This window comes from Daucus carota, chromosome 7 (assembly GCF_001625215.2).
Source record: "Daucus carota subsp. sativus chromosome 7, DH1 v3.0, whole genome shotgun sequence".
NCBI lineage: Eukaryota > Viridiplantae > Streptophyta > Magnoliopsida > Apiales > Apiaceae > Daucus > Daucus carota.
In genome coordinates, this window is record NC_030387.2 from 6,429,721 (window position 1) to 6,452,949 (window position 23,229).

Sequence of the window (23,229 nt, forward strand, 5' to 3'; positions counted from 1 at the left end):
CTGATTTTTATGTTGGATCTGCCATTATGAACGATGAAAATATATCAAAATAATTTTGGATTGCTTGCATTTTGAGGGTTGAAGAAGATAACATCTTGCATTGCATGTATAGCTATGCAAGCTGTTGATACCTGAAGTTTGAAGGGAAGCTGCTGGTTTTTGAAAAATTCATCTACTGAAATTCCTTAGACTAAAATTATATCCTTGTTCACCTTATTTAAACAAACTGGCATTATTTTTAGCTGAATTTAAATAGCCACGTTATAGGAGAGCTGACTTTAGGTTTTTTTAAGTTTCTTCAACTGGGTCATGAGCCTTTTAGGTTATAAAGACAGTTGACATTCCATAGTAGTTGTGTTATCACGACACACCCAACTTATGATTGATTTAGCTTTGACATGCAGCTAATGGTCAGATATCAATATAAATCCCCATGCAAGCTGGCCATTTGCCGCAACTCTCGCGCTCCTCACCCAATCCGTAGTTGTCTTATAATGCCAATGCTGCTATAAATAGCAAGCACTTGTAAGATCTCTTCACAACCCAAACTTGCAATCACTAGAGATGAGGATTGCAGTTAGTTTTCTTCTTTCTTTCGCTCTCTTGGCCACTGGTTCATGGGCAGCTATGCCTATAACTCATCAAGGTTTCCTTCAATGCCTTAGTAAAGTTTCTCCTAATGCTGAAGCGATATCTAAAGTTGTTTACACTCCAAGCAACTCTTCCTACACTTCTATTTTGAAAAAAACTCTGCAAAATCTGAGGTTTGACACACCGGAGACCCCGAAGCCTGTGGTTATTGTTACCCCCGTGGACGAATCCCAAATCCAGACGGTTATATATTGCGCTAGGAAAACTAACGTCCAGATGAGGATTCGAGGTGGAGGGCATGATTTTGAGGGTGTTTCTTATACCTCAGAAGTGCCATTTGTCCTGCTAGATATGTTCAATTTTCGGACTGTTACTGTTGATCCCGTGGCTAAAACTGCAACGATTCAAGCCGGAGCTACTCTTGGTGAGGTATACTATGCAATTGGTTCAAAGAGTAACACCCTTGGCTTTCCGGCTGGTTTTTGGTCCACTGTCGGCGCTACTGGCCTTATTGGTGGTGGAGGGTATGGTATCTTGCGACGCAAGTATGGTCTCGCGGCTGATAACGTGTTTGATGCTCGCATGATTGATGTTAATGGAAGGATTCTCGACAAGAGAACAATGGGGGAAGATCTCTTCTGGGCCATTCGCGGAGGGGGTGCTTCGAGCTTCGGAGTCATTCTTTCGTGGAAGGTAAACCTAGTTGATGTTCCAGCGACAATGACTGTGTTCCTGATTGAGAAAAAGATCGAGCAAGAAGCGACTGACATTGTTCATTTGTGGCAATCGGTTGCTCCCAAACTTTCTAAAGACGTCGAAATCAGAGTCCTAGTAGATGCGGTCAAGAAAGACACAACACCTGAACCTAGTAAAACAGTACTGAGCGAGGAGTCGAGCCCGAGTGTCAATTCTGATGATACTACTGCGATACGGATCAGATTTGCCGGCTCCTTCCTCGGGAAATCAGATGCCTTTCTAGCACTAATGCAGAAAAGCTTCCCCGAGTTGGGCGTGAAGAAAGAAGATTGCCAAGAGCTTAGTTACATACAAGCGGTGCTTGCTTTCGGCCTCTTCTCCCCTGCTTCTCCTCTTGAAGTTCTCCTAGCAAGAGATTCCTTCAAAATTCCTTTTAAAGCAAAGTCCGACTTTGTAAAACAACCGATTTCCAAACAAGGCTTGACTGGAATCTGGGATAAGATTGTCCAAGCTCCCCCGCAGACAACAAACATGATCTTTACTTCATACGGGGGAAGAATGGATGAGATTTCCGAATCTGCACTGCCATTTCCTCACAGAGCCGGAACTTTGTACAAAATGTACATGAGGGTGCAACTGACTGAGGATTCTGCTAACGAATTGGCGTGGATCAGAGGCTTATACAGCTACTTGACTCCTTATACCGCTCCCAGAACAGCGTATAACAATTATAATGATTTCGACTTGGGAGTGAACAATGCGCGTGGTCCTATAAGCTATGCGCAAGCAAGCGCATGGGGCAAAAAGTATTACAAGAACAATTTCGACAGATTGGTTAGGGTGAAGACAGTAGCTGATCCCACCAATTTTTTCAGGAATGAACAGAGTATTCCTTCTATAGTAGGCATTTGAGAAGCTGAATGATTAATTAGCTTTCATCTGATAAAAATAAACTCATCAATATGATGTGTAACCAATCACCTTGCAGAAGTCATTTAAGTTTAATGTTTGATTTGTAATTCATAACTTGTAAGTGCTCCCTGTACTATATATAATTGATATGAACATCATTTATTTGTCTGCCTTTAGTTTACAACTCTGAGACTTTTTAATCTTTAGACAGTATATTGAATCTGCAGATTAATGAAAAAATACAAATGCATATGCGATTTCAATGAGATCCAATTTTGAAGATACCACCCAGGGCATCCGCGCGCACTTCATAGTGTCACTATTTTTTTTTTAACTCATTTATATGTTTGGCACCGGTGTATGTTTATTAAATCAAACATACTCAATATATGTCGTTTAGAGTATTATTAAATCAAACAAACCCAATATATGTTGTTTAGAGTATGATATGTGAAGGATAAGATGAACAAGATCATGCGCCAACATTCAAGTCCCATATTTAGAAATGCACATGATGCAAAGAAACAAATATATCTCTGGAAGGTCTAAGTCATGAGATTCAAGAGGTGAGGTCCTCTAACAGAGACTTATAAAGGATGTGCAGGATGTGTTGAAAAATGTGTGTATATAAGTCCCACTTTCACAAGTCATATTTTAAACATTATGACTAAGAGATGTGTGAGATAAGACAATTCAAAGATACGTCCTCAATAATAGAAATTATTATTTTCTACTAGGATTGGACTCAAATATTTTGACATACATTAATTTGATTTTATTTCAGATCAATTGATATGATGTATATCTTAATATAAATTAATCTGATTCTGTTTTAGATTATTTATGGAATAGAGTAGTTTGTATGGAAAAGTGTAGCGCACAAATCTCGCGGCACCTATATATTCCTCTAGGTTGTTAGGTTGTTAGGGTAGATCATCTCACAAATACCTAGCCGTCACACCTTTCCTCTGTCCTCTCTCCTTTGGTGTTAATTCTATTGCTCGATTTCTAACTCGCTGGCGGTGTCGTTCTTCTTTAACAACATCGTAATCCATTTTCTCCTGGGAAGCAATTGTTCTACACATACTGTGAGGAGGAATACACTTTAAGAAGACAGTTTTGCACTGAACTCGAATTTGTTTAAGTCATTTGTTTTCTGTCTCATCTTTTAAAAGTGTGGAAAGAAACACTAAAGTGTTGAACCTAATACATAGAGATATATGTGATTTGATATTCGCTCCCACTAGAAAAGGAAATAAGTAATTTATTATATTCATGGATGATTGTACGAAGTACTGCTATGTATATTTGCTTACAAGCAAAGACGAGGCTATAGACAAATTTAAAATCTATAAAGAAGAAGTTGCGAGACAACAGCTATAGACAAATTTAAAATCTATAAAGAAGAAGTTGAGAGAATAAAAAGAGAAAATCAAAATGATATGTAGTGATCGTCGAGGTGAATACATCGAACCTTTTGGGGAATACTGTTCACAACGTGGTATAATCAATGAGGTCACTGCACCATACTCCCCTCGGTCAAATGGAGTGGATGAGCAAGAAGAATCGCACTCTCAAAGAGATGATGAATGCGATGTGCTTAAGCTCTAGCTTCCACAGTTGTTGTTGGGGGAAGCCATCTTAAGTGCAAATTAATGTGGGGGAAGCCATCTTAACTGCAAATTAATATATTGCTCCCAAACTTCCTAAAGACGTCTAAATTAGAGTCCTAATAGATGCGGTCAAGAATGACATAACACCAGAACCTAGTAAAACAGTATTGAGTGAGGAGTCGAGCCGTAATGTCAATTCTGATGATACTATAGCGATACAGATCAGATTTGCTAGCTCCTTCCTTGGGGGAGCAGATGCCTTTCTTGCACTAATGCAGAAAAGCTTTCTGGAGTTGGGAGTGAAGAAAGAAGATTGCCAAGAGCTTAGTTACTCCACAATAAATCATGTCTAAAGATGATAACTTGATATTCCAAATCATGGTTGTTGTGTTGGTAAGTCAAGTCGAGTTGACCAGCCTCTCCAACAAGACAAGTCGTGAATAGTCGAGATTAGTCGTAGACTAGTCGACACTAGTCGACAAGGTAAAATTTAATAATATATTATATATACTTATATTTATATGTGTAATAAATTATATATGTGTGTTCTAACTTCTAAATTCTCACTTTTAACAATGCATAAACAGCCTCGTTCAATGCATCAGCCAATCTTGCAGATTAAACAAAGCTATTTTAATTGTGTGTGTGTACTGGCATTAAACAATCCTACTGCAACTAGTGACTACTGAGTACAGAGTGTGCAAGTGTGTGTAAGTGTAAGCAATAACTGAGTATGTAAGTAATAATAGATTAAACAAAGTTGCTGCAACTCTGTAAGTGTTTGTGTGGATAACTGCATATATATAACTGTGTTTGTGTGTGTGTACATGTGTTATAAGCGTGTGTGTGTGAGAGGAGAGGATGAAGAGTTTACCTGGAGAGAAGAAGAGGTAGAATGGAATCAATTCAATCGAAGTCGAAAACGACTGAGATGGCTTGGAATCGACGAGAGGAAGCTGGACTTTCGTTGTTAGGTTTTAATACAAATGGGTTTTATGATTTATGCAACTGGGCTTCTATTTATTTATTTTTTTTATTATAAACACCGGTCGACTCTGTCATAAGTGGGACGAAATACTTATATTTGTCTAGTCGACCAGCCCAGTCGAGCCCTGCACACCGATTGCTCGACTAGTCGAGCGACTCAACAACAATGTTCCAAATACATTTTGGCGTCTTATAATTATCAAATGTCACAACAACAAGGTTAATACATTTTAATTCATTATAGGATTACCAAGAATACATGTTGAAAATCCCATCTTGCAAGCAGAAACGTGTGTCGTTTTCTCTATGTGAAGTTCTCTGCTAACAGGGTTGTGATTCCAAATTAACTCTGTTGATCGAATCCCATCCCAACTATATGCCGGCGTGAATTATCCTGTAAATAGTGTCGTAGAGGATGCGGTGCTCTTGCAGCTTCGGAATCTGCATCTCAAGTTATGTATAGACGATCACTATGAGTTCCCATGTTGAGAGCCATAGTCTTTGCATGCTAGCCAAACAGTGGTAAGTTTGCAAGGGTATTAATCTTCAAGTCCATCGTAGACAAAGGTGTCATTCTTGACAATCACAGCATGCAAATTCACAAAATCTTCTATTGTCAGCTCTTCTGGCCTTGACTGCAAAAATAAGTCTACGGAGTAAGGAAAAATGTAAGTATCGAGAATCTATATGTAACAACTTTTTTTTCTGCTCACTGTTGCTGGTAGGTTAATGTTTTTTAGCGCTTCTTCAATCTCAGAGGCCGAGCATATGTGCTGGAGTGATTTCCTCAACATTTTTCGTTTCCCATTAAATGCAGAATTTACCTAAACCATAAGAGACTAGCACATGTTAGGCTAAAAAGGTCAATATAAAGCTATTGATACATTTTGAGTTGGTTCGGACCATCGAGAAAAAGCTTTTTGTTGAGGAAACCGTAGGGTAGTCTACAGCTTGCTTCAACCTGAATGCAACTATTGCTGCATCAACCTATACAAGAACAAATACTGATCAGCTCACTGAGTGCGCAGCCTATGCCTTATACAAAGAAACCTACAAACATGAAAATTCAGTCCTCAAAAAATACTTAACAGTTCTGGATATTAGTTTAGTACAAGTTTTTGCTCTAGGAAGAATAATATTTAGTAAGCCACTGCTCTAGGTAGAATATCATCAGTAAGCAACTATGGTGCACCTAATCAAACCAAGTGCACCCTCCTATATAACTGTGTCAACTGGTTTGTAAAAATTCCTTGCTTCTGTAATTTCAAATTTCTAGAAGTCGAGTTAATTTACGTGCTAATATTTTAATGTGATTTGGCTCAAGCTAAAATGGCTATATATGCAGATAACTTCACATGTCTGTGCTAGCCAACAAACAAGTCCAAATTTAAACCATTACTTATCAGATGACAACCCAATATTGAATAAATGATTTTTACTAGCAAGTGCAGCATATACCGCAAAGAGCATCAGTACAACTCTTACAATTTACAGAAACTATTTGACCACTTACTTTCGGCTGAGGAAAAAAGTTTGTCCTTGGAACGTTGAGCTTGTACTCAGGATCTGCGGCAATCATGATAAGAAAAAAGTTTACTAGAATACCTGAACTATTTTTCAAGTACCATATTTTCTATTGTTATTGTTCTGACATGTTATAGTGACATTATGACATATCACCTCCATAATATTTTCAAAAAAAATAAATTAAGATTCATGAACAAGCTTCGACATGGTTAGACCAAGTTGTCTGTACAGGCATGCAACCTGGAATTCTGCAGTACACAAAGGCACACTATTTTATTGGTTGCACTACACTTTATTAATCCTAAATCGCAGCAAGAGAACTTTCTAGAGCAAGAAGGTCAGCTGAAAAGCATCAGCACAATCAATCAAAGGGGTTGGACTTGGAATATAAATTGTAATTTTAGCACCCCTTCCGTATGAAGAGGGAGGAGGGGATATATATTTAGCAATTGTTTTGATTCCTTCATCCGAGTAGAGCAATCACGAGGTAGAATAATAACAAAGAAGAAAATCCTTTTACACTACTTAGGGATATTAATTTAGAGGATGTATAAAGCAATCTTTCGGGGGCATGACAGCGAATGAAAAGATACTATAAGAGGAAGTGAGTGTTCAATAATCTTCAATGCATATTCTCTTGTTTTGTTAAGCCGTATAAAAATCTCAAGTTAGTTGAAAGTTTCTTGAATCATGCAAATTACCTGAATAATAATTGATGAAAATGTTTATAGGTCGATATTCAGATGTTCGCAAAGATGGATCCACCAGACGCAAAGCTGCTTCCTCCTGAAAACATCATTTAATGACAACAGATCATTGACAATATACTGTCTATTCCTAAGCTGTTTCTCCAAATCTGTAAGCTAGCTAATTGTTACTAGACTCGCTACATCCTACACTGTCTAGGTCCTTAATCATACAGACATAATCTAAAATTTTTGAAGATGGTATCAGCATTTGTAATAACAGATCAACAACTATAATTTCGATAAATAACAACAATATTTAAGCTCTCAATATAGCAGCAAAGGTAGCAGTGACTTTCAGGTGCTCTGAAAATTTTAATGACAGTTTTAATTCCAAAAATGCATAATATAAAATAAATTTGAGATCGTTGAGAGACTAAGGTTTGAATCCTTTATCTGAAACATTAAACCAACTCAGCCATTTTCTAGTACATTCTAGTACATATAAATGACATATTCGCACATCTCACGGTACCCCAAGACTAACCCTCTATAACAAGTGCCTCCCCCTAACTCCATACATACAATTCCTTCTCTTTTGCAACTATAAATAAATGATTAAAATGAAATCACTACTTAACAATCGATTACGGTTTAGAAGTAATTTAATATCAAATCAGTCAAGGAAACAAACACATCAAGTTTCTGAAACATTCTATGGCATATAGAAGGCAGGTGATATATGGAAAGAATTTTCAAACTTCGAATAAGTAATTTGTACCTGGAGCAAAAGAACAACTTCTGAGAAAATATCTCCCATCGGAAGAAGAAGCTTGATTACATCTGTACTGATATTAAATGGAAGATTAGAGACTACCTGCAAAGTATTAGCTAAATTAGCTATCTTAATATGTGTATTTCCGGAAGTATTTAATATGAAAGATCCTCCACTTTAGTTGCAGGCTTCTTAGCATTTAGCATAATAAAAATTTATTGTTTTGTTCAGGAGCAGAAGTACTTTGTAAAAAAAATGGCCAAAAGAGACACCGACCAAATTTTACCATGACGCATAACAAATATATAAAAGTTTGAGGAAATAGAAAGAAGTCAAGAGAGATAGAAGTTTTACCTTAGCATGTTGTGAACTTCTATTCAATGAATTACCTTCCAGATAAGGTAACAAATGGGAGCGAACATGACATCTTGTAAAATCTTCTTGCAAAACCTACAACATTTTATTGAAAATGTTAGAACTCTTAGATCACCAGGCTGTCTGCCAACAACAATTTCACACGATCAGAAACAAAGTAAAACATGGTTTATAACCCAAACAATCTTTATCAATCATCTAAATCTATTACCACTATTTAGCACTTAATCTACCAGAAGTATGCATCACCAGGTCATACCAAAAAGCCATTAAAACAAAAAGTTATCCAGATACTGATCATGCACGCATAGATTGCATGGAAAATTTCAGTTATTAAAATTAAAGGGAAAAGGAAGGGGGATTATACCTTGACAGTGTCAACACTCGCAAACCTTTCTCTCACAATTTCAGCCATGTAAGGGTCCTACACGCAAATGTAAAGATAAGTCATGGCAATGACATGATTTCTTTAAGCATTAAAAAACTACACTCATCAATAAAAGGTAAAAATAGAACTCATAACTCTCGAAGTTAATCTCTCTCCTTCTATACTCAACAAGAATATTTATAAACAATATGGAATGTTTATCAGAGAAAAATGGGCCTAAGGATGATCTTCGGTAACTCGCATAATATTTTGTGATATCATAGTACATTCCCCCTGTATATCTTAATTAAAAAATGTCTTAAACTTAGGTAACTTACTTAAGATCATCCTTGGAACCAGCAAACCCATGTTTATAATTCTTACGCAAATACAAAATCCTCAACCATTAAACCTAACCTTACTTCGCATAAAAAAACAAGGAGGCTACAATCAAACCTTTTCGATAGCAAGAACAGTGGCACCACAATCAACAAGAACATTCGTAAGAGAGCCAGTCCCAGGCCCAATTTCAAGAACCACATCTCCCTCCTTCACATCAGCTGCAGCTACAAGTTGCTCATTTATAGAAGAATTCAACATATAATGCTGCAAAAACATAAAAAAAAAAACAACAAAAAATCATAATCCAAAAACCGCACACCACCTGTTTGATAAAAGTCCTCACTGAACTCAAACACGAAATTTCCTCACCTGGCCAAGAGATTTCCGAGGCTTACGGCCTTTGGAATTGAGGGCCTTGAGAGTTCCGTGGTAATCATCTTCTTGGCTTCTGGGTTTTGCTTCAGCTCTTGCTTTAACTAAAACACATGTTTTTGTTTTTGTTCTAGTGTAAGTGTTGTGTTGTGATGGAGGTGAAGATAAATTGTGTTTTGCAGTGTAGATAAAAGAGGTAGACAGTGGTGGTGAAGTGTTCATGGTAGTTGACATTGTGTTCGAGAATCAAACTGATTAGTTGTGTTCGACTTCATAAATTCATCGATCATTATCTGAATAATAAGTTAATTAATTGTAATTACTTAAATTTAAACATAATTATTACTTATAACCTTTCATCGGATATGGAAAACTACTCCGGTCCTTCTTATTTCTCGCATTTAATGCCCTGTAGACAATTTTCTTTTTTTTTGATAAATACGAAAATCTCGAGCTGAGCCGGGGTCAAACCTGTTACGACAGAGGATAAACTCTTACCCGATCGTTCTCGCTCGGTAGACACTACATATAAACATTCTTTGATATTTATTTTTTAAAAATTTTCCTCTATATAAATGTTTAAACATCAATTATAATAAAAAAATAAAAATAATTGAATATAATTTTAAGAAACTTTAAAATACGTGCAGAAATCACTTGCCCAGGGTAAAGAATAAATAGCAAGTCCTGTCCAATTGAGCTGGCCCAGCTGGTTAAATCTGCTTCCAGTTCCATATCTTGTTCTTTCGGTCCAAGACTCCAAACTACTGTTCTGACTTGTCCATAGTCCATACACAAGCCCAGCCCCATAAACACCTTTACAAGAATTTACTTGTACAAAATTAAAAGTTCAGTTTCGTAAATTTAAAAAAAAAACAATATTCATAAAAAATAAAATAAAAATTAATTTAAGCTTTACAGGTTTTATCTAATTTAACTTATATATAAAGTTCAGCCCACGTTTATTCTTGTACCCTCCAGCTCATGCAGAACGGTTTTTTAACAAAAATAAATATTTTTAAATTTTAATTTTTCGGTTGAGTTGCTGCATCACATTAACATTGTCTCTTGAACAAGAACTAAACATTAGTTGTTTATCATAGGCTCATAGCCCATGATTTATACATACACTAATTTTCTTTCATGTGCTTTGCATGTACAGCTTGTTTTTTGTTGTCTTTTTCCTTGTAAGTGATCAGAACCCCAACAGGCCTACATTGTTAAATTTTGTAGGACAATTAATCTCCCAAATTAATGGATTTTGTTAGGTAGAAAATACAAGAATGAGTGAGATTAAGCAGTGATTAGGGTCACTCAAAGGTCACTAGGGGTGATGACTTAATCTATTATGTAGTTAAAAAGAGATTAGGACCATGTATATTTTTTGATTTGTTATTTGGTTGTTTTCTTTGTTCTTTGCTCTGTCTTTCTTGATTTTATACTCCTAGAAGTTGTGGTCTTATAACAAATTTGAGAAAGACTAGGGTAATATCGGTTTTCTCGTAAATGTAGCTAAGGTGGTCCTGACAATAGACCGACAAAATGTGCGTTTTGATATATATTAGGACCTCAAAGTTCAATTTCGTCTATGGCCCCATAGATCTCAGGCCGGTCCTCTATGTAGCATGGTTTCAATCCCATTTTTTTAAAGATCAATTGCATATTATTGTTTGTTTATTTTAATTGTTTGTTTGCATGTCTTGTTTGTTATGTATATTTGTTCGATCGTGTGGTTGAGGGGAGTGTTGAAGAATATTGGTCAATTAATATATTATCAGAGTTCGTTTTAGACCGATTAATTTTTGGCCTCCTTTTAGAAAGCATTATACTAATAGTTAATAATGTAACTTAGATTAAATACCCGTACAGTGAAAGATGGGATTATTTGCTTATGAATTGATCTTGTATTCTTGAAATCTTGCTATTCTTAAAAAACTAAGATAACAGCTCAAATGATCTTGTGGCTAATGGCTTGTACGTTATTGTTTATTTACAGGGTACATTGGTGAGATGTTAAAATCTGTTCCAAATTAATTCAGGAGATCAAGGAGAAAGCTGGTGGGAGAAGAGACAAGGTTTATTCAAGTTTTGTCATGTTTAGGGTTTGTTGTTGAACTACATATTCTTTAAAGAAAATAATTTCAATTGGTCACCATTATTATAAACAATCCAAATTTCATCAGATGAAGTTCTTAGCATGATAGCATCCAAAGCACATTAGTTTTTTTTGTTGTTGCTTTTTTTTAGTAAAGTTTAGAAATTTACAAGTAGTGTCTATTATTAGATGAATCTAGAACGAACGAGAACCAAACCCAAAATTTGAGATGAACGGATGATAAGGCCTATCAACGTGGCTATCCCATCGCACTCAACAAAGCACATTAGTTAAATTAAGTGTTTGTAATTATCAAGTACTGACCTTTTTAGGCAATTAGCAGTTTAGAACATACTAGAAGAAAAGATTCCATGTCATCATTCCCACTCAAAAGGTTGAAAGAATTATATAGATGCTACTTTTATTATGTAGTTTAATTTGAGTCATACATCTATCATCTTGAATCTTATCTCTAATGGGATAACTTTTATGTTGGTGTTCAAATATTTTGAGTGCTGACCGAATAAATTCCTCTTTTTTCGTGACATGTCACTGGCAGAATAATGGCTAAGCAGCTCTCTTAACATACTTTGCCAAAAGCTTACAAGTCATATTTGTAGGAATACTTACTATTTAAAGCTTTGAACATATCCTTTATGGTGCCGCTTTCTAAGTCAGTCTCTCCCTCTATTCCTGTATGTCTCCCCCGAAAATCGAGAGTAGGGCCTTAGGATGGTTTGATGTACACAGACCCTGTTTTCTTCATTTCGCCTCAAGTACTGGTGTCGGACACTCAACCCTTGAACTTGGACACTTAATTTAAGCAAAAAACATGCACAATTTTCAAAATAGTGCTGAGTCCGACACATGGACACATATCCATGTTGGACACTTCTAGACGAGTACGAGTAACATAGGTTTCCTTGATACCCCCTCTTGACCCTCCTAAGCTGGTTTGATAGAATACTGTACATAACTATACTGGAGTGGCTCAGATGAGACTGCCTAGTCTGCTTTTAAACTCAAATCACTGATGTTCAACTATTATCAACACAAATTACATAAGAGTTCAGTTATTCTAGTATAATATATAATAAGTAATTCTACATTTAGAAGTGTTGTAAAATGCAGATGGGTTTTGGTCCCTGACAACTGATTGTCAGGGAGGCTTTATCTAACACACAACTCCATTACCATCAGATCTGTATTTCAAGGGTCTGGATTGAAACTTGTTTTTTTAGGTATCCGCTATAATTTTCCGCGGATAGGAACTTTTCCTATCTGCGGAAAATTATAGCGGATACTTAAAAAAACGAAGTTTTAATCTGGACCCTTGAAATATAGATCCGACGCCCCTGGAAGTGTGTGTTAAATAATCTGTCCCTGACAACCAGTTGTCAGGGACCAGGACCCAATGCAGATTTACAGTTTTTTTCCAGGGCATTTACTGTATACTTTAGTTCGAAAGAAATGTGAAATGAACTTTGGGGGTATATAGCAGAATTTTACTTCGATTACTAATTAACAGATAGTGCCATATTGAGTATGTAGCTGCTTCTTGCCTTCTTCCAGTATTATGCATATTGCATCTGCTGGAGCGATGCTAATATACTATTTGTCACTAATACTTTTCCAATATCTTATAGAATTCCAATTTTGATCAATAAATTTGCTTTATTTCAAAACTTCATTCAGATATAATTGTCTGATCTGTTGGATCATTACTTGTCCTGAAGCTTTTCTTAAAATGTATTCCTAATTTCCTATTATCCTTCCCTTTCATATACCAATGTCTTACTCTTGCAAGTAGAATATTACAGAGACAAAAAAATTTAGTGATTGACAGGCTCGTAAGTCGTATCACAAATGTTAATGTTACAGGTTAGAGCTCGAGTTTCTGGACAAACTCGTCATATTAGAGAGAATGACAGATGGATATATAAATATTGGAAATTTTGCTTTGGAATGCACTGGAGAAATACAGTGGTATAAATAATTTTCTTAAATATATAATTCCTTACCGTGGTTTCCGAATGTGGGATTGTTGTTCTTTGATTTGAAAAAGATGTTTTTGCAACAAAAATCCAAAATTTAAATGTTCACTTATATAGAAGACACGATGAGCCATTGACGTAAAGACAAGAATATTTAGAGTGAATATTTATGAAATGATTCTCTGTAAACAAGTTAACATACTCCCCACTAGGCAGGTGTGCTGAACCAACTTGGTTATTTCTAACAATAAACTTTGTTCCTTAATTCGCATTTTATCTTCCTGAATCATTGAAAATCGAGTCTTTTTAATGTTATTGCAATGTACTGGAGACAAAACTTCTCAGTCCAACATTGAAGGCTTTGCCTGAATCTTGAACTTCCAGACCATTTGTAAAGGTAGTGACTTTAGATCCTTTGACATATCATACATTATGCTGTCCTTTTCTAGTGAACTAGTTAGTTGCCAATATATTCTTTTGTGTCGTAATATCAAAGACTAGTTGCCCTTAAGATGCTGCAGTATTGCTGCTCTTTACAAATTCTTCAAAGAATGTGCGTACCAGTATTATGTGATGTGCGTAATATTCTTTTAAAAACAGCTTGTTGGACTGCTTCTAATGGGACATGAATGTTTTCTGGAAAAATATGGATCCTTCTAATACATATGTCGTAATTTTATCTGATTACACATTTCCTGTTACGGATTGCAGTAATATAGTAAGTATGTTTCATCAAGGCATTAGATATTGGACATGAAGTATCAAATATAGACCAGAAACTTAACGATAGTCTTCAAGCAAAATATTCACATGAAACTGTCAAATTACAACCAGAAACTTGCAAATAGTCTTCAAGCAAGATTAAGCTAAGCTGTATCTTCCTAATCAATCAAAGCACAAATCAAGACTCGCTTCATTACTCGTTTCACTCTATAACTTTTCCTCTTTCTTAAACTTTCGAAATATTAATTCTTTCTTAACCAGTACATTGTAGGACGTTAACAGCTAAAAAATCTTTAGCTACTCCCCTTTTTGTTGATCTCTTCTGTCCTCTCCTTCCAACACGAACTTAGTTCACATTATATATTTGTATTACTTGTTTCTATCTTGTAGCCAGTGTGCAAAAGCGTCAAGTGTTTTCATGTCTGATCTGTAGTGTTTCTGTGTGAATTCGAGAAAAGTTGACCATGTGAAATCAGGGAAATTTCTTGCACTGTCCAGAACCAGCGCTTCTGGCGGCCTTACCACCTTATCCATCTTAGGGGAAAGAAAAAATGCAAGAGATTTCCTTGGTGTACAATTGTTTACCACAGCTCTGTGCAAGCAACTCTTGTAAATTCCGTTGGATAGGGCCTGAAAAAGAAATCACAGAACTACATTAGTATATTTCCTTGCTGTTTAGAATTACAACTAGCTTTGAAAATTACTTGACTACCAACATCTTTTGTTGTGTGTGATAGAGTTAGACTACTAATAGTGAACTTACCATGAACGTGTCACCAATATTTACAACGAAAGCTTCCTTGTCAGGAAGGATAGAATGCCATTTATCGTCAAAAAACACCTCAAGACCACCAACATCATCTTGATGAAGAATGGTCAAGGATGTAGGATCACAGTGAGGTCCAGTTCCTAGAGTTTGATCCGGTTTCTGACAAGGAGGATAGTAATTTAATCTCATTATGGAGTCATTTCCTTCGAAAAACTCCCGAAGATATGATGGACCAATACCAAGGCTCATTCCAAGAAGCTCCATGATAACAAGAGACAGATTGCTCATAGCTTCGCAATATTCTTGACAAATCCTTCTACAAAAATAAAAATATATTACTAAATACAGAACTATTATGTGTCGTAAATAGCATAATTGATATGAGTTTTATCAGTAAGCTTCTTACCCAAACTGCCTGAAATCTTCACCTATTGCATTTGTGAAATAATCTTCAACTTTGTTGGCAGATTGTTGATCAGCAGAATATCGAAAAGAGAGCGTTTCTTTCCATGGAAGCTTTGAAGAAAACCTGTTAGTGAAGCTACTAGCATATCCAGAAATATCGCCGGCCTTTTTCTCTGCTCTTTTCTTTTCCAAGAATGGCATTCCAAAGAAGCCACTTATATGCTTGTGAGCTTCATTTATCAGTTCCAAATCAATTCCATGATTCACAACTTGAAAAAAACCATGCTTTTGACAGGCCTCATTGATGAGCATTATGGCATTTGAGATGGCAGAGGGATCACCAGCAAGATACCCTTTTAAGTCGATGGGTGGTACAACAAGTGGAGGTGATCGATCAGAACATGGCTTTTCATGGTCAGGCCATATAAACTGTGCAGGTATGTTTAGTTCATGTTGAAAAAGGGATGCGTCAAATACCAGTTCTTTTTTTGTTTCATTTGTTGGCGAAGACCGAGATTTGAGTGATACAGGAGATGGCATTGGCATGCTTGAACAGGTACTTAAAAAATGGACAGGGGTCTTATTTATATATATGTATGTATGGTATAGCTCAAGCCTCAAAGTAGAAGGATTGTTGGTAGGAACTAGAGAAGATAGGATCGTAATAAGGTGGCAATTGAGTCGAAGAGAAAAGCCAAAGCCGTTTCTTGGAGAAGTCGGTTAACAAAAGCTGGAATATTAAAAAGAGTTCACTATTGAATCTTTCTTCTCTATCCCTCTCAGTTTAGTGTGCATGACACTACGTCCTGTGTGTGTTTTTGTTTTTCTATCTAGAGGGTAATGCAGAGATAGTAATATATAATGAAATGTGACATAAGACATATAGATATAGGCATGTTAATGCACATATTTATATAGAATGTAGAGTCACAGTAAGCTCTCTTCCATGGGATACCTCCAGCAGGATTATGTATTGGCAAGACATGTTTTTGTCCTGGGCCAGGATTGTTAATTTATCAGCTCCAATCACTAAAGCTTCTATGATGGCAAGCATATTTTTATAGATAAACCAAATCAGCACCTTTGTCCTGCAGCATAAGCCAGCTTATGTGAGGTTGAGAACTGTAACTGTTCACAAGTCCTTTTGATAGTAAAGCACTTATAGGAATCCGAGATGTGCAAGATTAAAGTTAATATAGGGATGATTAAGTACTTCCACATAATTATTCGATATTTCATTTTGTAAATTTTTGGGACCTCTGCTGTTACCATGAAGAAAGGGAAAGAAGTTCATGCATTCATTTGAACTCATATATGATAGTTCTAACTATGTTTCCCCCTTTTTTCAAGGTCTGTTCCTCGGCCAACGTTGGATAACAACCAAGTGCAACAATATTTCATAGCGGAAGCTTTAACGTTCCTCAATGTTTCACTGAGGAAACTCTGTTCCCCGGCCAACGTTGAATAACAACCAACTGCAGCGGAAGCTTTCACGTTCCTCAATGTTTCACCAAGGAAACTGCAATGAAACACTGAGGCATTTGGTTGCTATTCAACGTTGTCCGTGGACCAAATCCCTTTTAAGATTTAGAAGCTGATGTTAGTAAATTTAATTGTTTTAGGCACATTGAAAATCAATGTCAAATAACACAAAGAGATCAAAATTGCAGTATGCTACTATGCTTTGAGTTTCAAGGCAGTGTAGGACCTTTGTCTTGTTATAGATAAATAATATATATACTTTTAAGGCAGTGCCTTTTTAAGGTTTAAAAAGATATTTTTGCTCTCCGAGATTTTATCCCTATATATGTATTTTATCCTTAAGAAAGTGATTGGTAGTGATCTGAGTAACTTATTCTTTGTCTTGGAAGGGAAATAATATATTTACTTGTGTAATAACTGTTAAAGTTTAGAGTACAACACTTGTCAATAGTCTATTCCAAAGGATGAAACTATGTCTTTATATTCCAAAGGCTAGAAAAGTATTTTCAGTGTTCATCGTGTCTCCAACAATTTCTAATCATCAAGAAGAGAAGAATGTCCGTTAGGCCAAAGCCAAGGGATTCATTTTGTGTTTTGAATTTCATGATATTGATAATTGATTTCATATGAAAATTATCGTAAATTAAATTGTAATATCCGGGGTCAGGAAGCTAGATCGAATATGGGGAAGTTAAAGTATACAAACTTTTGTAAGGTTCAACCCTGATTAAGTTTGTCATAGGCAGTTACTCTGGAATTTTAGCTTAATAAGAAATATCACATGCTTAATAGTTATTAGTTATTACTAGTTTAAGCAGGACAAAGGGAAGTGATTTTCACTAGTGACCAGCTTTACCTTTAATAAAATGCATGCATTCATAGATTAGCTTAGACTGATGTAACTAGAGATGTTTAAAAAATCTGAAATCTGAAATCCGATCCGATCCGATCTGAAAAAAAATCTGAAAAACCCGATCCGAAAAAAATCCGGTCTGGCCCGGCCCGGTCCGAGGGCCTAAAACAGACCTAGTATTTTCAAAAAAATCCGGATAAAATCCGATTTTTGAAAAATCCGGATAAAATCCGATTTTTGAAAAATCCGGGCTTTTTATAACTAAACCAGGCCTAGTATTTTTGGGAAAGCCCGACCCGGCCCGATTTTTAAAAAAGCCCGACCCGATCTGGTTTCAAAAAAATCCGGATTTTTTTGGCCCGGTCTGGATCTGGCCCGAACAGATCTTTTGTGCATCTCTAGATGTAACTCTGTATAGTGACAAAGGTCTGTTCTTCATATATCTATATGTTTAAGAAGTCCAATGTGTTTGCTTCTGCTGGATTATTGCTTGGATTCACTTGCATTAGATGTTACAGACTAAGACAAGATAGGAGTGATGATTATCAGTTTTATATGTACGGTATGACAGTAACATTCTTCTAGGATAGTATGTGAGAGTATCGCAAAGGCTGACACACTTGATGAGTATGCAACTATGTGGTATATACCTATTAGCATTCGGCTTCGGCCATTCGGAAAATTTTAGTCGGAGTCGTGCGTAGCCGTATCATTATGTTTTCGACATAAGTATTTTATGTGGTATTTCGGGTCTTTTAAAAGTATTGTGGACATGGAATACACATACATAACATCCATATTTTATATGATATTTCGGTGCTTCTTTCTAAACCGTGCTATTTCTGGTTAAACTTCTCCTGTTTATGATATTTTGGAGTCTGATTTATGATATTTTGGAGACCCCCAATGACCTGTACTATCTCAGCAACTAATCATAGCCTAGCCGATAAGTACCCGTAGTTGCAGAGTTGTCCCGACGACATATTGTTACTGGTGCAAGCAAAGGAGCAGCCTAAATAATTATTAGGACAATGAAATTGATGGTTTACCAAAATATATGAATTATGATGGTTGCAGCATTCATAAACAGTTGAATCGTGTAAGTTGATGGCCCCAACAAGTCGATCTAATGCTTGGTGCAGATGCAGATAAAGATATAGTACAAATTCCTCTGAAATGTCAGCCTCTGTTAAGAAGAGATCTAGCATAGCAAATCTTTAGCCATTGTGGCCTATGCTTTCCTTGAGATATTGGGGACAGGAATTTTGGAACTAGATGGAATTATGGAAATAAAGCTAGTATGAGTGGTAGTGGAATAAAAAAGATTATTGTGCAAAGACAACAAGTTTTAGGATAATTGTGATTACATATTCGCATTACATCAAACCCATAAGGACCGTTTGGAAACATTCCTTTCATTTCAAATGATGGATTTCAAATGATTGGATTTGAGTTGTCATTTCAAATTATCAGATTTATACTAACATTTGAATGAGTGGATTTCAAATGAAATCCAAATCCAAATTCCCAAACAAGTTATTTCATCAAATCCAGAATTTCAAATGAAATCTTAGTTCCCAAACAGGTCATAAAGTTAATTTAGTAATATGCAATTTTCTTTAGTGATTTTGGGAAAAAAATGTAAAGAAGGTCAAGTAGCTTCTTTATTTCCAGAGACAAGGTGTCTGTTTGGGCAACGAAGCTTCTAGCTTCTTTTGTTAAAAAGCCAGTTTCTGCTTTTCTTGACTCGTTTGTGTAAAAAGCCAAAAATACTTATAAAAAACTGAGAATGCTAACTTTTGTTTCAGGATTTCTACTTCTTTGCCAAACAATTTAATCACTTATAAGTTTTAATTTACTTCTTACTTCTAGTCTACTTCTTTATTTTAAGCAAGAAGCATTTTTTTAAGTTTATCCAAACGGCCCAAGATCTACGTATACTTGGAACAAATATACATAGTTTTAATGCAAAATGATATTTCTTTAAATCTTGCTAATTTGAACATGACCAAGAAAGCATATGCTAAAACGATCATTTAGGTAGGACTGGGTGAAAATAGACCAGAGAAGAACCTTCAAGTGCTTTGGCCCTTTGTTAAACATGAAACATCATAGGTTTTTGATGTACAACAAAGAAAATTACAAGAAAGGAGAAACAAATAACTATTGGTCCACAAGAGAAAGAGAAGCATTTGAGTTGAGATCACAATCTCATCCAAGGATAGAAAGTTAACAGAAGCTTTAAAATGGTGAGTTGTAGGTATAGGAAAAGTTAGGAAATATGGAGCCTGTTTTCTCTAAATACTTAGTGGATGCTGCACCATGAGATCAAATGAAGAAACATGATAGGGTCACAAGAATTGACTCGTCACCTATATACGTGCTATCAGTATGTAACATTGATAATTTGAGATATTAGTGTAAAATAGGACTAAATATCTATTCAAAAAACAGTTGAAATAAAAAAGGGCTGGCTAACCTGTGTCCTGAGGGCACATGTTAACGTGTATTTAATGCACATCGGTTGTGTATTTAATGCACATCGGTTGTGGTTGACAGCTTGTATTGATGATTTAGAATATTTATTATCGGGTTGGCTAACCTGTGCCCTCAGGGCCAAAGTCCGTTAATGACATTTTACCATTGTCTGGTCTTCTTGGATCTGGATGAGAAAACAAAATCAAGATGACAAGATTACGAGTCATAACAGTAAAGTTTCAGCCAACCCCTCAACAAGAAAACAGAGTTTAGTGCGGACTTACAAAGTGATATATGATAAGCATTATTAGCAGTTCATCTTACAATAATCAAGAGCTAGACGTATAAATCAGTACATTGCTGATGTATAAGATCATCCATCAGCTTTGCAATTGAATTTAGTTAGTATATAATATGTAACTTGCCCAAATAAACAGAGACCACTTTTTTTTTTTTTTTTTTGTCATAAGACTTTCATGTCAGTGAATTGTACCGAAATACAATATCAAAAGGATCAGAAGAGCTTCTTTCATCAGAAAAAATGTCAACACGCATTTCTTTACGTTAGTACCTCCCCCGTCCCTGTCATTTCTTTACGGTTTTTTTTCAATGTTCGACACGCATTTTAAACCTTTTATAATAAAACATAGTTCTGTAACTTATTTTTCAGATTTTCTTTTTTGCGTATAAAAGTTCAAACATCAAATTTTTATAAAAAGGAAAAAAGATTAAAAAATTAGTTACGGCGACGGGATAGATGGAAAGAAAATAGATTATCTATGTGTGGAGGGTGGTGGTGTATGGTGGCTGCTGTGTGGTGGCTTGATGGCTTTAGTGTTTATATTTGCTGAGTGCCCAGGTGTGTGCCGAAAGTATGTGTGTGTAGAGAGAGTGTAACCCTTAAACCTTTGATCCTTGGTCTATTTATAAGCCAAGGATTAGGGTTTAAGGGTGCGTACCTTGGATTCTGACCGTCCACCTGTTGGGGCTGGATGCTTCACACCTGTCCAAGTGTTAGCTGTGGAATATATAGTATTTTGAAATGTTCCTGCAATTGTCTCTTCTGTGCAGTAGTTGACCGTTAAATACTGTCCTTGTCATGTCAGACTGTGGCTTGTTCAGATGTCGGCTTGGACCCTTGTGTGCCAGTCTGGGGGAAGGGTGGATAGGTTGTGTTTGGGTCCGAGATTATCTACCGAGTCCGGGATCATCTCCGGGTCATGTAGTGCTCGGGTCCGGATTCAGCCAATCCGGGATCCAAACCAAGGCAATCCGAGTTGTACCCTATCACCGGTAACTCAACATACAGAGAGAGATTAACAAAAAGAAGAAGATGAAATTGATTATCTAATGTTTCACTGCTATTTCTAGTGAATTATTATGTTAGAATATAATTTATGACCCATTTTTTGGGTCGAAAATGGAAACATGCACCCATCTCTCCGGCTTTAACTATTTAATTGTGAGAAACTTGAGACTCCGACCAGAGTTTTTAAGACATTAACGTGTTAGAGGAAAACCATACCACGATCATATATTATATTCTAACAATCGGGAATGCTTATTAAAATGTTCTCTTAATGTAAACCAGAAGCTATGAGGCCATGACCCTGTGACGATTAAATATTTTACTGATTGTTAAGAGTGAATACTCTTTTTAACTATTCTTGCCATGAGAAATTGAGAGGAAAAAAGAGTAAAAAGACTTTTGTGTTTGGGATAGTTATCCAGCACATCTAAACATTGACATACATATGTGATCCCCCATTTTAGCTCTTGGTCTTCCACTGGATGATCATCAGTACTATGTTCAATTTAAGGATAAAGGTGTTTCCCGTTAGATTTGTCTTTCATACGTTAATAGTATCTTACTATTTTTGAGTGATAGACCTAATTAATAGATTTATTGACAGATGATGATAGTCCCTCCCTCCATCCCTCTCATTTCTTTACAGTTTTTTTTCACTGCTCGACACAAATTTTAAACCTCTTGTAATAACACATAGTTCCGTAACTTATTTTTGAGATTTTCTTTTTGCGTATAAAAGTTCAAACATCAAATTTTTATAAAAAAGAAAAAAAATTAAAAAAATTAGTTACGGAACTATGTATTCAAAGAGCATTAGAATGTGTGCCAAACTCTCGTCCCCAAGGTAAACTACCTTGGGGGACATAGGGAGCACTTGTCGACGACCAAAAACTTATAGATTTCTTCTCTGCAATGCGTCACTCATTAACATTCTACGGCATGCACTTAGAGTTGGTCATGCTTTTAGTATTGTTTGTGATGGATTGTTTTCGATATGAGAAGTCTAGATTGTAATTAACAGATTTTTACAACTTCAGAGTCCATTAGTTTGTGGTAACGACAATGGTTGCCTCTGAAGTCTGATCCTCCTGTTCCACTTAATATGTTCTAAAACAAAACAACATGATCATACTTGTTTAAGCCTCTAAGAATGAACTTAGAACAAGAATAGTTCACCACTGAGAGTGGAGTGCCAAAAACGAGTGTCTAACATTGCATGTGCTTAATTGGTACTGATAAGAAGAAAGTTTTTGTTGATAAAAGTACTGGCTGAGACTATATAAACAGTGAGCTCACTTGTAATTAAAGAGATGATGCAGCAAAAAGGTGATTTCTGTTCACATGTTATCTGAATATCTGCAAGTTAGCTCTTCAATCTCTTTCAAGTGCCGAATAGTGATGCACACTTTCTCCACGTAATTCTTTGCTGATTGGCTTCACTTCAAATATGAGTCGAACTTGAGCACAAAAAACACTTATTCAAAGGATAAGAGAGTCATAAAATTATGGTGATGGTGTCAAGGTAATGATTTTTTTTTATTTTTTTTTTTGGGTTTCCAGGTGCGTAGCAAAGACGCAGGGTAGATTAAGATGTAAAATTCAGTTTCGTATACCTGAGAGTTACTGTTAAAGTTGCTTCTTCTAATCATTATTAGTAATTTCTAAGAAGTCTGTGCATGAAAATTTAAGGATTTACTGATAAGAAGAAAAAGTATGGTATTTTCGTGCATCACAATTTGTATTGCTTTCTAATGAAAAACACTGAAATTCCTGTTAGCAAAATAACAGCAAGTGATTCTGAAGTTACTCTGTAGCACTGAATCACATGTTAGCTTGTACTGAATCTATACTTCCTCCACTTAAGAATAGACAGGACAT

General features: G+C 35.9%; 3 protein-coding genes across 3 annotated transcripts; 1 reads left to right on the forward strand and 2 right to left on the reverse strand.

The window, feature by feature from the left end:
* Window positions 1-514: 514 nt before the first annotated feature.
* Window positions 515-2,383, forward strand: LOC108194554 (tetrahydroberberine oxidase). The gene has a single exon (XM_017361515.2). The coding sequence runs from the start codon at window positions 565-567 to the stop codon at window positions 2,197-2,199; it is 1,635 nt and encodes a 544-aa protein (XP_017217004.1). The 5' UTR covers window positions 515-564; the 3' UTR covers window positions 2,200-2,383.
* A 2,583-nt stretch (window positions 2,384-4,966) lies between these two features.
* On the reverse strand, window positions 4,967-9,599 carry LOC108194491 (ribosomal RNA small subunit methyltransferase, chloroplastic). Its single transcript, XM_017361445.2, has 10 exons — window positions 9,241-9,599; window positions 8,986-9,135; window positions 8,530-8,586; window positions 8,142-8,237; window positions 7,794-7,889; window positions 7,028-7,112; window positions 6,313-6,365; window positions 5,703-5,786; window positions 5,513-5,623; window positions 4,967-5,434 (listed from the first exon to the last, which is right to left on the reverse strand). Exons 1-10 carry the CDS (start codon window positions 9,475-9,477, stop codon window positions 5,339-5,341), a joined length of 1,065 nt encoding a protein of 354 aa, XP_017216934.1. The 5' UTR covers window positions 9,478-9,599; the 3' UTR covers window positions 4,967-5,338.
* A 4,501-nt stretch (window positions 9,600-14,100) lies between these two features.
* Window positions 14,101-16,180, reverse strand: LOC108194490 (gibberellin 20 oxidase 1-D). Its single transcript, XM_017361444.2, has 3 exons — window positions 15,231-16,180; window positions 14,819-15,140; window positions 14,101-14,685 (listed from the first exon to the last, which is right to left on the reverse strand). Exons 1-3 carry the CDS (start codon window positions 15,773-15,775, stop codon window positions 14,425-14,427), a joined length of 1,128 nt encoding a protein of 375 aa, XP_017216933.1. The 5' UTR covers window positions 15,776-16,180; the 3' UTR covers window positions 14,101-14,424.
* Between the last annotated feature and the right edge of the window lie 7,049 nt (window positions 16,181-23,229).